The sequence below is a fragment of the Pongo pygmaeus genome, chromosome 1, assembly GCF_028885625.2.
Source record: "Pongo pygmaeus isolate AG05252 chromosome 1, NHGRI_mPonPyg2-v2.0_pri, whole genome shotgun sequence".
Lineage (NCBI taxonomy): Eukaryota > Metazoa > Chordata > Mammalia > Primates > Hominidae > Pongo > Pongo pygmaeus.
Genome location: NC_072373.2, coordinates 1,962,266 through 1,977,301, shown reverse-complemented (window position 1 = coordinate 1,977,301; position 15,036 = coordinate 1,962,266). Strand labels below are relative to the sequence as shown.

General features: G+C 41.5%; 1 protein-coding gene across 1 annotated transcript in view; it reads right to left on the bottom strand.

Moving 5' to 3' along the window:
* The window catches only part of ZNF670 (zinc finger protein 670), a 58,977-nt gene that overhangs the window by 7,491 nt on the left and 36,450 nt on the right, over positions 1-15,036 (bottom strand). Inside the window, exons 2-3 of the mRNA XM_054481942.2 lie at positions 617-743; positions 21-81 (exon numbers count right to left, since the gene is read on the bottom strand). Coding sequence (XP_054337917.1) covers positions 21-81; positions 617-743 — 188 coding nt within the window. The remainder of the gene's footprint in view (positions 1-20; positions 82-616; positions 744-15,036) is intronic.

Here is a 15,036-nt window from a genome sequence, read left to right as displayed (position 1 = left end):
CTCTTGTGAATGCAAATTACCTTAGATTTCTCCCAGGATTTTTGAAGTCATCTTGGATATTCTGGTCTTCTGATTTGTTTCCTAAAATGTACAACCATAAGATTATTCAAATGATTAGAAATGTTAAAAATTGCTAGATTCAAGGTTCACTATACACTGTGACCACGTCTAATTTTTTTCACCAAAGTATTCCCTTTCCACATGCCAAATCAGGAAACATTTATGACCAAGAAACACTTGTTTTCTTTTTCTTTTCTTTTTTTCTTTTTTTTTTTTTTTTTGAGACAGAGTGTTTCTTTGTTGCCCAGGCTGGAGTGCAGTGGCTCAATCTTGGCTCACTGCAACCTCCACTTCCTGGGTTCCAGCAATTAACCTGTCTCAGCCTCCTGAGTAGCTGGGATTACAGGCGCTTGCTACCATGCCTGGCTAATTTTTGTATTTTTTTTAGTAGAGATGGGGTTTTGCCATGTTGGCCAGGCTGGTCTTGAACTCCTGACCTCAGGCGATTCACCCGCCTCGGCCTCCCAAAGTGCTAGGATTACAGGTGTGAGCCACCGCGCCCAGCCGAAACACTTGTTTTCTAATCAACTACATGAAAAAGTGTTGTTATTCTTACCTACGGACGCCAGGTTCCTGAAGATTTCTTGCATCACATCTCTGTAGAGATTCTTTTGAGAAGGATCCAGCAAAGCCCACTCCTCCTGGGTAAAGGCCACAGCCACATCTTCAAATGACACTGAATCCTAGAATATTGCACATATGCGGAGAGGAGGATGGCTTAGACAGACAGTACTAAGAATCTATACTCATCTCATAAAATCGTAACATAATTCTGCAGACTTCAAACATTTCTTCCATTACTTGGTCATCAGAACTTCACTCTCTGTCTGCACTTACTGCTACCCAGTCAACATTCTTCATGCTAAAATGAAACTATTCAGAAATTCAACAGCAGAGTAGGAACACCTGTCTCACTGGCAGGTGCAGGGAATAAACTGTGCTGTAAGAAATGAGGTCATCCCTAATTTCTATGTGTAGATTTTATCTTGATGGCCTCTCATAACAAAGTCATGCTATCTGTTGTGTATAACAGTTAGTATTAAGTCTTAAGACTACATATCCTTAGAAATACCTGCTCACAAAGTCTGACCTTTTGGTGTGAGAAAATAGACTTTTTTTGATGGATCTCATCACTCTAAGTGAGTGGTTCACAATATGTAAACAATCTTATGCAAACAATCTATTATTCGCTGAACTTCAGTTTTGTTTTGTTTCTGAAAGCCTACTACTTTACTCCATTCTTGCAGTGGTACCTAGGGGATCACCTCTGAAAAACACTCTGAGCATTAAGTCTCTAATGAGCATTCTTGGTAAACAATATTTCTCATATGCTGTTACAACTTGTTAATTGGAGAAATGAGGCATCAACATGATTATAAGAAAATATTTGGAAGCTTGCAAGTAGTTTACTCCAGACCAAATTAAATCCAGTTGTAAGTAAGACTGATAATTTGTCTTTAATAACACAAACAAAACAATTTTAAAATTTCTATTGGATAACAACAAAGTGCAATGGAGTAAGTGGAAAGATAGTACATGTGCTTAGAAGAAACTCAATGTCATCAAGATATCACCTCTTTCAAATAGCCTTAAAAAATTCCATCAATCCCCAAAACAGACACTTTATTAGCAACTGAAAACTACTTTTCCAAACCTAATAAAAAAAAAAGTCTAAGAATTGTCAAAGTCTTCCAAACAATAGGGCAATGGCTTCCTTACCATGTTTCAGAAATTTTCAAACTATAATATTCAGGACAGTGTTAACATGGAGATAAACAAATAGTCCTAAAGGGAAAAAAAGTTTTAAATAAGCAGGAATTTTTTTTTTTTTTCTTTCGGTGAGACGGAGATTTACTCTTGTTGCCCAGGCTGGAGCGCAATGGCACGATCTCGGCTCACCGCATCCTCCACCGCCTCCCAGGTTCAAGCGATTCTCCTGCCTCAACCTCCCGAGTAGCTGGGATTACAGGCATGTGTCACCATGCCCGGCTAATTTTGTATTTTTAGTAGAGACGGGGTTTCACCATGTTGCCCATGCTGATCTCAAACTCCTGACCTCAGGCAATCAGCCCGCCTTGGCCTCCCAAAGTGCTGGGATTACAGGCATGAGCCACTGCACCCGGGCTATAAGCAGGAATTTTATATGTAAAGTTCACTAATGACAGAGCATTCCAGAGTAGTGGAAGAAATCAAAAGCACTTTAAAACATACAGCCGAGCAAACTGGTCCTAACTGAAAAAGTACACTGCATTCCCCTCTATTCCATGAACAATAATCAAGTTCTTTATTTCAAACTGTGAAAGACAAAACTAAAATACTTTCAGACTTCGAAGGAAAATAGGGGTATTTTTGGACAGAAAAATGGGCAGAATTTATTTAAATAGAAAAAATAAAGGAACTGACAAATGCATATATATTAATATTCAGGAAATTAAAAGGCAAAAAGCAGTGGGAAAAAAACGGTAATACATGCAATATAAAAGAATTAGTATGAAGTGTAAAAATGAACACGATTTAAAAGTGAGAAAATAAGCAAAGCATACTTAAAAGAAGATGAAAGACCACCTATATTTTAAAAAGTCAACTTCTTTGGTAATGAGAAAATAGAAAATAGTCAGGTACATGACATTTGAAATTGACTGGAAGAAAAAAATCAACTCCATGTGATGATGGCCATGGCAAACGGGTTACTCATGAAGGAAGGACAAGTCAACTAATACTCTCCATTGCTCTAATTTGAACTTACCACAATGTGTAGCCCATTAATTTTTCTAAAATGTCCAGAGAATTTACTGTGCATTTGCACTTGGAGATATGGCATAAAATTATAGGAGCATTATTTTTCCAAAAAGCAAAAAAATACACTGGAAAAAGCCCTAACATCAGAATCATTAGAATGGACAGCTGAATTAAATGGTCCACAGCCTCAGGCACTAGCATGTGTGAAACATACTGACACAAGGAAATCACCAATGAACCTTTTTGTTTTAATTCCATTCATACTCATTTATAGAAAGTTCAAGTAAAGCAAAATGGAACTGAAAAATTACAGATGATAAAAATGCAAAAAAATAGCCAAAGAATCACAACAGTGGTCAACGGAGATAAGTCTAGGTGGGAACTATCAGAAAACTCTTAATGACTGTACGAGGCCCAGTTAAGAATCTTAATTATAATTTCAAAGTTGCTTCAACTATTATTACTAAAACTCTTGACAAATGTTTTACTCATTCTTACTATATTTCATAATAGAAAACTTAAAAATTAATTAAAATGTAAAAGAACACAATTTTTATGTTTCTTCGCCTTATAACATGGTGATAAGTTGTGATTTACAGATTTCACAGAAATAAGTAAATCGAGCAGCACAGCTCACAGTGCTAGCTGCTCAGCAAGCAGCTAAAGTACACACCAGATACCAGGCGGCAGAACCGATTAGCGAAGACAGAAGCACACGGTGGCGGCAACACGTGAACATTCTGCTAGTGGCACTAAGTGCGATGGTCACGGGCAGAGATGTGTTTGGAGAGGGTAGGAAATTATTACTCGGAAAATTGACACTTGTGGATCTATTAGGTCAGGCCCTTCAAGGTGGTTTGATATGGTTTGAATGAGGAAGAAAAGGAGCCAGGCCTGTGTTTTCTGTTGAGGGTAGATGGAAAGCTAGGGTGAGAATTCAGTTTCAAGGGAAAAGATTTACATGGTTTCAATCTGCTGCCAAAACCCAGAGAGAGCACCCAGGCTTGTTTTCACCATATCCTGATGTGAGGTCAGAAGTAGAAGAAAGAAAGTTTAGGATTAAAAGTTGACAGCAGTCAATTAAAAGAAAAAAATGGAGACAGACACTTCTGATTTCCAGTCGAACAAGTAGGCATAAAAGGCAATGGTCAAGCTTCCTGGGTTGAGTTGAGTTCCACGAAAATGTTTGACCCCACCAAGCTGTCTGAGCTATTCAAATGTTATTACCAGAGGCTCTTTCCCTATTCTCTGTACTGTTACTGGCTCAACTACAGCAGAGTGATAAAGAATTACTCCCAACACTGTGAATTTTCATTCACACTGAAAGATGACATTACATTCGATACCAATCCTTCAACAACCAGAGTGATCTGGAAAAGGAGATGCAGAAAATGAATCCATACAAGATTGATATAGGTGCAGTATATTCCCACAGACCCAATCAACACAATACAATGAAGCTGGGAGCTTTCCAGGCTCAGGAAAAAGAACTGGTGTTTGACACTGACATGACAGACTGTGACAATGTGAGGAGATGCTGTAGTTCTGCAGATACATGTTCTAAGTGCTGGACCCTCATGACAAGGGCCATACGCATCACCGACACTGCACTGAAGGAGGACTGTGGATTTAAGCATCGTCTCTGGGTATATTCTGGAAGGAGGGGTGTACATTGTTCGGTCTGTGATAAATCACTTAGAAAACTGTCTTCGGTGGTATATTCTGGGATAGTTGAGTATTTGAGTCTTGTAAAGCGTGGTCAAGATGTTAAAAAGAAAGTTCACCTAACTGAAAAAATTCGCCCTTTTGTCAGAAAATCTATAAACATAATAAAAAAAAAACTTTGAAGAATATGCCTTGGTTAATCAAGATATTCTCAAAAATAACAAAAGCTGGGGTAAGAGTTTAGCCCTTGTTCCTGAAACAATTCAGGATGAACTTCAACAAAGCTTCCAAAAGTCTCACAATTCACTTCAGCATTGGGAGCACCAGCAGATGTCAGAATAACACCAAAAATGAAAATGTGGACCCTGGCTGCAGTGGGAGATTATGCTCCAGGACTGTTTCTACGACGGGGTATCAATGTCAACAAAGAAATCAATCATTTACCGAAGAGCCCTTTTAGTGTTCATCCTAAAACAGGTCACATTTCTGTGCCTACTGATTTGCAGAAAGTGGATCGGTTTGGTCCATTTACTGTTCCAACCATAAGCCTCATCTGCCATGAACTGGATGCCATTTCCACTAATGAAGAGGAAAAAAGGAGAATTAAGCTGAATCTGATATTAAACATAGAACCAGAGATTATAAGACCAGTCTAGCACCTTATGTGAAAGTTTTTGAACAACTTCTTGAAAACCTGGGTAAACACCGAAAAAGAGAACTTCTTAAGAAGAGTGATTTACAAAAAGATTTCAGAAGACAATGCTCCTCAAACCAATGTGGGTATCTTCTGCCTTCAACCAAGGATCAAATGCTCCAAGAACCATTTAACAAATACAGCAGAACTATGCATGTGTCTTAATGCTCAAAGTAAATTCTCCTTTGCTTGAGAAATAATTTATGTTGAAAAGATTTTCTGAGACCACCAAAGGACAGTGTCAAGGTTCATGGAAGGAGCAATAAAAGGAGAAATAATTGGAAAAAACCCCCAAAAAACCAAAGGCAACATTCAGGCTATTATTAGAGTCTTTAACAGACAGCGGCAAAGTAGCACAGAAAATGGAGCACTTATACACGGCTGGTGGGAATGTAAATTAGTTCAGCCATTGTGAAAAGCAGTTTGAAGATTTCTCAAAAAACTTAAAACAGAACTACCTTTTGACCCACCAATCCCATTACTGGACATATATCCAAAGGAATATAAGTTGTTCTACCAAGAAGACACATGCACCTGTATGTTCATCACAGCACTACTCACAATATCAAAGACACGGAATCAATCTAAATGCCCATCAATAGTGGACTGGATTTAAAAAAAAAGTGGTACATATACACCACGGAATACTATGCAGCTAAAAGAAATTAAATCATGTCCTTTGCATAAACATGGCTATAGCTGGAGGCCACTGTCATAAGCAAATTAATGCATTAACAGAAAACTAAATAGCACATGTTCTCATTTATAAATGGAAGCTAACTGTTGAGTATACATGGACACAAACATGGGAGCAACAGGCACTGGGGCCTACCTGAGGGGGAGAATGGGAGGAAAGTGAGAGTCAAAAAACTACCTATCGGGCACTATGCTCACCATCTATGTGACAAACTACCTGTCGGGCACTGTGCTCACCATCTATGTGACAAACTACCTGTCGGGCACTGTGCTCACCATCTATGTGACAAACTACCTGTTGGGCACTGTGCTCACCATCTATGTGACAAACTACCTGTCGGGCACTGTGCTCACCATCTATGTGACAAACTACCTGTCGGGCACTGTGCTCACCATCTATGTGACAAACTACCTGTCGGGCACTGTGCTCACCATCTATGTGACAAACTACCTGTCGGGCACTGTGCTCACCATCTATGTGACAAACTACCTGTCGGGCACTGTGCTCACCATCTATGTGACAAACTACCTGTCGGGCACTGTGCTCACCATCTATGTGACAAACTACCTGTCGGGCACTGTGCTCACCATCTATGTGACAAACTACCTGTCGGGCACTGTGCTCACCATCTATGTGACAAACTACCTGTCGGGCACTGTGCTCACCATCTATGTGACAAACTACCTGTCGGGCACTGTGCTCACCATCTATGTGACAAACTACCTATCGGGCACTGTGCTCACCATCTATGTGACAAACTACCTGTCGGGCACTGTGCTCACCATCTATGTGACAAACTACCTGTCGGGCACTGTGCTCACCATCTATGTGACAAACTACCTGTCGGGCACTGTGCTCACCATCTATGTGACAAACTACCTGTCGGGCACTGTGCTCACCATCTATGTGACAAACTACCTGTCGGGCACTGTGCTCACCATCTATGTGACAAACTACCTGTCGGGCACTGTGCTCACCATCTATGTGACAAACTACCTGTCGGGCACTGTGCTCACCATCTATGTGACAAACTACCTGTCGGGCACTGTGCTCACCATCTATGTGACAAACTACCTGTCGGGCACTGTGCTCACCATCTATGTGACAAACTACCTGTCGGGCACTGTGCTCACCATCTATGTGACAAACTACCTGTCGGGCACTGTGCTCACCATCTATGTGACAAACTACCTGTCGGGCACTGTGCTCACCATCTATGTGACAAACTACCTGTCGGGCACTGTGCTCACCATCTATGTGACAAACTACCTGTCGGGCACTGTGCTCACCATCTATGTGACAAACTACCTGTCGGGCACTGTGCTCACCATCTATGTGACAAACTACCTGTCGGGCACTGTGCTCACCATCTATGTGACAAACTACCTGTCGGGCACTGTGCTCACCATCTATGTGACAAACTACCTGTCGGGCACTATGCTCACCATCTATGTGACAAACTACCTGTCGGGCACTGTGCTCACCATCTATGTGACAAACTACCTATCGGGCACTGTGCTCACCATCTATGTGACAAACTACCTATCGGGCACTATGCTCACCATCTATGTGACAAACTACCTGTCGGGCACTATGCTCACCATCTATGTGACAAACTACCTATCAGGCACTATGCTCACCATCTATGTGACAAACTACCTGTCGGGCACTATGCTCACCATCTATGTGACAAACTACCTATCAGGCACTATGCTCACCATCTATGTGACAAACTACCTATCAGGCACTATGCTCACCATCTATGTGACAAACTACCTGTCGGGCACTGTGCTCACCATCTATGTGACAAACTACCTATCGGGCACTATGCTCACCATCTATGTGACAAACTACCTGTCGGGCACTGTGCTCACCATCTATGTGACAAACTACCTGTCGGGCACTGTGCTCACCATCTATGTGACAAACTACCTGTCGGGCACTGTGCTCACCATCTATGTGACAAACTACCTGTCGGGCACTGTGCTCACCATCTATGTGACAAACTACCTGTCGGGCACTATGCTCACCATCTATGTGACAAACTACCTGTCGGGCACTGTGCTCACCATCTATGTGACAAACTACCTATCAGGCACTATGCTCACCATCTATGTGACAAACTACCTGTCGGGAACTATGCTCACCATCTATGTGACAAACTACCTGTCGGGCACTATGCTCACCATCTATGTGACAAACTACCTGTCGGGAACTATGCTCACCATCTATGTGACAAACTACCTGTCGGGAACTATGCTCACCATCTATGTGACAAACTACCTGTCGGGAACTATGCTCACCATCTATGTGACAAACTACCTGTCGGGCACTATGCTCACTATCTATGTGACAAAATCATTTGTGCAGCACAACACAGAAACATGAAATTTACTCATGTAACAAATCTGCATATGCAACCCCAGAACACAAAAGTTAAAAAAAAAGCAACATTCACATTCACAATAAAAGGCAAATAAATTTAATTAAACAATTCTAAGATTAACCATTAAAGAACTGAGCTCCCAGTAAAAACTACCAAACCAAATTAGAGAGACAACTTACTTGATGAGAAAACCATAAGAATCCTCAGCAGTAGCAGTACGTGTATAGGAAAAACCAAACTGAAATTGGTGAGCTGCTCAAGTCTGAGAACATCTCCTGGGTGCCCAGGCTTAGGGATCCCCAGTAATTTATGAGTTTTACATCCAGAAACATTACCAGTTGATACGGTTTGGCTGTGTGTTTCCTCCAAATCTCATGTTTAAATGTGACCTCCAATGTTGGAGGTGGGCCTAGGGGAAGGAAGGCATCTGGGTCATGGAGGCAGGCATTTCATAGATGACTCAGTGCTGTCCTTGAAGTAATGAGTTCTCTGTTGGCTCACAGGAGAGCCGGGTATTTAAAGAGGCTGGACCTTCCTCCTCCTGTCTCTAACTCCCTCTCTCACCATGTGGCTTGCCTGTTCCCCCTCCGCCTTCCATCTGAGGCATCACCAGAAGCCAAGCAGCTGCCGGTGCCATGCTTGTACAGCCTGCAGAACTGTGAGTCAAATAAACCTACTTTCTTTATAAACTACCCAGTCTTAGGTATGACTTTATACCAATGGAAAAATGGAATACAGAAAATTGGCACTGAGGAGTGGGGTGTTGCTATAAAGATACCTGAAAATGTGAAAGCAGCTTTGGAACTGGGTAACAGGCAGAAGCTGGAAGACTTTCAAGGGCTCAGAAAAAGACAGGGAGATGAGGAAAGTTAGAACTTTTTAGAGAGTGGTTAAATGATTGAAACCAAAATGTTGACAGAAATATGGACAGTGAAAGCCAGGCCAAAGAGGTCTTAGATGGAAATGACAAAGTTTTGGGGAGCTTGAGCAAAGGTCACCCATGTTACACCCTAATAAAGACTTGGCTGCATTGTGTCCATGCCCTAAGGATTTGTAGGAGGTTTAATTTAGGAGTAATAACTTAAGAGTCTCCAGAGGCAGACATTTCTAAGCAGCAAAGAATTCAAGAGGTGGTATGGTTGCTTCTTTGCCCCCACAATCAGAAGTGATTTAAAGTTGAAACGTGATTAAAAGAGAAGCAGAGCATAAAAGTTTGGAAAATGTGCAACCTGGCCCTGTGGTAAAGAAGGAATCCAAGCAGCCTGTGGAGCAATGACTTGTAAGAGAGAGCTGCACAACTAAAGGGGAGCCAGGTGCCAACAGCCACAAGGCTAAGAAAAAGACCTGTAATGCATTTCAGAAAACTGTGGCAGCCCCTCTCACCACAGGCCCAGGGGCTTAAAAGGAAAAAGTTTGGGATACCAGGTCGAAGGCATCACTGCCCTGTACAGCCTTAGGACACTGCTGCTTGCATTCCAGTAGCTCTGGTTCCAGCTTTGGCTAAAAAGGCCCCATATACCACTTCGGCCACAGCTCCGGAGGGCACAAGCCATAAGCCTTGGTGGCTTCCACTTAGTGTTAAGCCTGCAGCTGCACAGAATGCAAGAGTTAAGGAGGCCTGGTAGCTTCCATCTAAATTTCAGATGTATCAGGAACGCAGGTGCCCAGGCAGAAGCCTGACACAGGGGTGGAACCCCACAGGCAGCCTCTACTAGAGCAGTGCCAAGAGAAATGTGAGGATGAAGCCCCCACACAGAGTCCCCACAGTGACACTGCCTAGCGGAGCTGTGGAAACAGGGCTGCTGCCTTCCAGACCCCAGAATGGTACAGCCACAAGCAGCAAGCACCCTGAGCCTGGAAACATTGCAAACATTTGACTCTAATATGTCAGAAGTCACATGGGCTGCACCCAGCAAAGCCACAGGAGTGAGGCTGCCCAAGGCTTTGGGAGCCCAATCCTTGCATCTATGTGCCCAGGATGTGCAACATGGAGTCAAGGAAGATTTTTTTTGGAGCTTTAAGGGTTAATGTCTGCCCTGCTGGGTTTCAGAGCCTGTTACCCCTGTCTTTTGGCAAATCTCTCCCTTTTGGAATGGGAATATTCAGCCAATACCTGTGCCACCACTGTATCTTGGAAGTAAATAACTTTTTTTCTTTTTACTCTTACAGGCTCATTGGTGAAAGAAACTGTCCTTGAGTCTCAGATGAGAATTTGAACTTTTGAGTTGATGCTGGCAAAAGTTAAGACTTTGGGGAACAGGCTGGGTGCAGTGGCTTATGCCTGTAATCCCAGCACTTTGGGAGGCTGAGGTGGGCGGATCACCTGAGGTCAGGAGTTCGAGACCAGCCTGGCCAACATGGTGAAACTCCGTCTCTACTAAAAACGCAAAAAATTAGCCAGGTGTGGTGGTGCATGCCTATAATCCCAGCTACTCGGGAGGCTGAGGCAGGAGAATTACTTGAACCCAGGAGGCGGAGGTTGCAGTGAGCCAAGATCGCACCACTGCACTCCAACCTGGGCGACAAGAGCAAAACTCCGTCTCAAAAAAAAAAAAAAAAAAAAAAAAAGACTTTGGGGAACTGTTAATAAGGGATGAGTTTTGCAATGTGAGAAGACATAAGATTTGGGGTGCCAGGGGTGAAATTAGGTTTAGATGCATGTGTCCATGAAGTCTCGCTTGAAATGTAACCTTCAGTGTTGGAGGAGGGCCTGGGGTAGGTGTTTGGGTCATGGGGATTGAACCTTCATGAATGGCTGGATGTTGTTTTCATGGTACTGAGTGAATTATCTCTTTTAGTTCACAGGGGAGCTGGTTGTTTAAAATAGCCTGGAATCTCCTCCTCATGTGACATACATGCTCCTCTCTGCTTTTGGCCATACGTAAAAGTTTCCTGAGGCCTCACTACAAACCAAGCAGATGCTGGTGCCATGCATGTACAGTCTGCAGAACTGTGAGCCAAATAAACCTCTTTTCTTTATAAATTACCCAGTCTCAGGTATTCCTTTATAGTAATGCAAAACAGACTAATACACCAGTGAAGATCACAGAAAAATCAGTTTCAGCTTCCAGAAGGAAGAGAAAGGAAGTAGACATTTTTATTCAGGCCCAAAGAATTATCTTCTTAATATTTCTGCATGCAAAATAAACAATTTCTCAAAGGCCTAACCAAATGAAATTTTACCAGAGCTAAACATGCTATGGTAAGAGAAATACCCAATTCCATCCTCCTCTTACCACTTCTATTTAACATGGTAAAGAAGGTGCTACCAGGAAATCAGTTAGAAAAAAATATTCGAGTTTACAAAGCAGATATAGATAGCACCCAGACACGCACCGCAACTGCACATACAGGTAGGGACACCCACACACAGACACACAAGCTCACTAACCCTCAGAGATAATGGCCCAAAGACACCAATGGATTCTAAGAGAGACACAACCAGCTCAGGCCTCTGATCTCTTCACCACCTTTCCCTCTCTTCTTAGCAAGACCACCATCTGAATTATTTTGTATGTTACTTGTATCTTTCCTCTCCTGTTTCCTAGAATGTCAGCCTCAAGTGGACAGGGATGTTTGTTCCGTTTGATTCACTGTCACACTTACTGAAAGGTCTGTTACACAGCAAGATATTAATACTTGATAAATCATGGCTCTCAAACATACAATTACACATACATACTGCTTTTACAAAGACCTTATAATCAGCTCACTCTCACTTAAGTTTCACAAAGTGAATTGTTCTCAACCCCATTCATGTCATAGAGAAGATATCTCCTAGAAGCCAAACCAATTCCAAAAGGTTTACTCAAATGAGTTAAAAATATAGGTCCATACATGGTGAAACCCTGTCTCTACTAAAAAAGATATAAAAAATTAGCCGGGCGTGGTGGTGCGTGCCTGTAATCCCAGCTATTCGGGAGGCTGAGGCAGTAGAAGCACTTGAACCTGGGAGGCGGAGGTTGCAGTGAGCCGAGATCACGCCATTGCACTCCAGCCTGGGCACCAGGGCAAGACTCTGTCTCAAAAAAAAAAATTTATATTTATATTATATATATATATCGCCACACAAAAACCTACACAACAATGTTTATGGCACCTTTATTTGTAATTTTCAAAAGTTGGCAACAACCAAGATGATGTGTTCACCAAAGTCAAAGGTAAAACATACACAAACTAAATTCCACTTCTATATACTTGAAATATATGAAAATTCGAGTAAAGGAAACAATTCATTTACAATAGCACATAAAGAATAAATACACAGAAATAAACTTAAGAGAAGTAGTACAAAACATCTACTCTAAAAACGACAAACCTTGTTGAAAAAAGTTGACGATCTAAATGAACGGAAACTCATCCCATGTTCATAGCTCAATATTATTAAGATGGTTATACTCCCCAGAACACTCTATGTATTTAATACAATCCCTGTCAGAGCTCCAGGCAACTACTTTGTAAAAATCGACAACTTGATGCTCAAGTTCATATAGAATTGCAAAGGACTCAGAATACCACAACAATCTTGCAAAAAAGCAAATTTGACAACTCACACTTTACAATTTCAAAACTGCTTCAAAGTAACACTAAACTAGATAGACTGTTATAAAGGCACAAAGAAAATCATGTAAATCAATGAAATACAACAGAGAGTCTAGTAAGAAAGAAGGCAGCAAAACGACAGAGTAAGCCTTGCCAAACACCTGTCCCTCCCCAAAATATTTAAACAGGCAGAACTGTTAACAAAATCTTTCTCAAAACTCTTAAAAGCCATCAAAGGCTTTGTAGCAAACATGCAAATACAGAATAAAAAACAAAAGCAAAAAACAAAAAACCACAATGCCAAAAGCAGGAAAGCCTGATCAAGATTTTACTTTTCCTTGCTCTAATCCCTCCCCAACTTGGTGCCAGTCTTTAAGACAAAATCACAAGTTTGCAGTGTGGAACCTTGGTCATTGGTTTTACAGGGAATAGAGATCAAATATACATATTACTGCATGGTTATGATACAATTTGGCTGGAGGCTGCCAAATCTCTAAAACAAGACTCTCTTCCCCATTCCAAGTAAGGCAGGAAGCAATCTGTGTGAAAAATTGGAAAGAATTGCTTGAAAACGTTAAGTAAACAAAAAGTCTGCCACCACCTGAAACAACAGATTGTGCCTGACACATACAATAGACCAGCCTACAACCCAGGAACAAGCTGCAGTAAAAATTTCTTTCAGATATCAGAGTACTAAAAAGCACAAGTATACTAGGGAATTCAGAAAACTGTGTGCCTGCCCAGAAAAACACATAATTTTTAGAAAAGACCTGAGAAAACCCTTATTTTTAGGGCTAGATGATCTTTCTTTTGTGCTAACTTCAGTAGGTTTTTGGGGAGCAGGTGGTGTTTGATTTCATGGATAAGTTCTTTTGTGGTAATTTCTGACATTTTGGTGTGCTCATCATCCAAGCAGTGTACACTGTACCACTGTACCCAATGTGCAGTCTTTTATCCCTAACCCCCACCCATTCTTTCCCCTGAGATCCCAAAGTCCATTACATCATTTTTTTTTTTTTTTTTTTTTTTTTTTTTTGAGACAGAGTCTCGCTCTCGGCTCACTGCAAGCTCCACCTCCCAGGTTCATGCCATTCTCCTGCCTCAGCCTCCCGAGTAGCTGGGACTACAGACACCCACCACCACACCCAGCTCATTTTTTTGTATTTTTAGTAGAGACGGTGTTTCACAGTGTTAGCCAGGATGGTCTCGATCTCCTGACCTCGTGATCTGCACGCCTTGGCCTCTCGAAGTGATGGGATTACAGGTGTGAGCCACCGCACCTGGCCCATTACATCATTCTTATGCCTTTGCATCCTCGTAGCTTAGCTCTCACTTACAAATGAGAACATACAATGTTTGGTTTTCCATTCCTGAGTTACTTCACATAGAATAATGGTCTCCAGTTCTACCCAGGTTGCTGCAAATGCCATTATTTTGTTCCTTCTATGCTTAGTATTCCATGGAGTGGTGTGTGTGTGTGTTTACCTCCACTCAGTGACTGATGGGCATCTGGGCTGGCTCCATATTTTTGCAATTTAGAATTGTGCTGCTATAAACGTATGTGTAGAAGTGTCTTTTTCATATAATTTCTTTTCCTCTGGGTAGATACCCTGTAGTGGGATTGCTGGATCAAATGATAGATCTACTTTTAGTTCTGTAAGGAATCGCCAGTTTTCCATAGTGGCTGTACTAGTTTACATTCCCACCAGCAGTGTAAAAGTGTTCCCTTTTTACCACGTCCAAACCAATGTCTATTATTTTTTTATTTCTTAATTTTGGCAAATTCTTGCCGGAGTAAATGGTATCACATTGTGGTTTTGATCTGCATTTCCTTGATAATTAGTGATGTTGAGTATCTTTTAATATGCTTGTCAGCCATATGTATAACTTCTTTGGAGAACTGTCCATTCATATCCTTTGCCCACTTTGGTAAGATTATTTGTTTTTTCTTGCTGATTTGAGTTTCTTGTAGATTCTGGATATCAGTACCTTACCGGACGCACAGATTGTGAAAATTTTCTCCCACTCTGTGGGTTGTCTGTTTACTCTGCTGATTATTTCTTCTGCTGTGCAGAAGCTTTTTAGTTTAATTAAGTCCCATATATCTTTGTTTTGTTGCATTTGTTTTGGGATTCTTGGTAATGAACTTTGCCTAAGCCAAGGTCTCGAAAAGTTTTTCTGATGTTATCTTCTAGAATTTTGATAGTTCTATATCATAAATTTAAGTGTTTAATCCATCTTGAGTTGATTTTT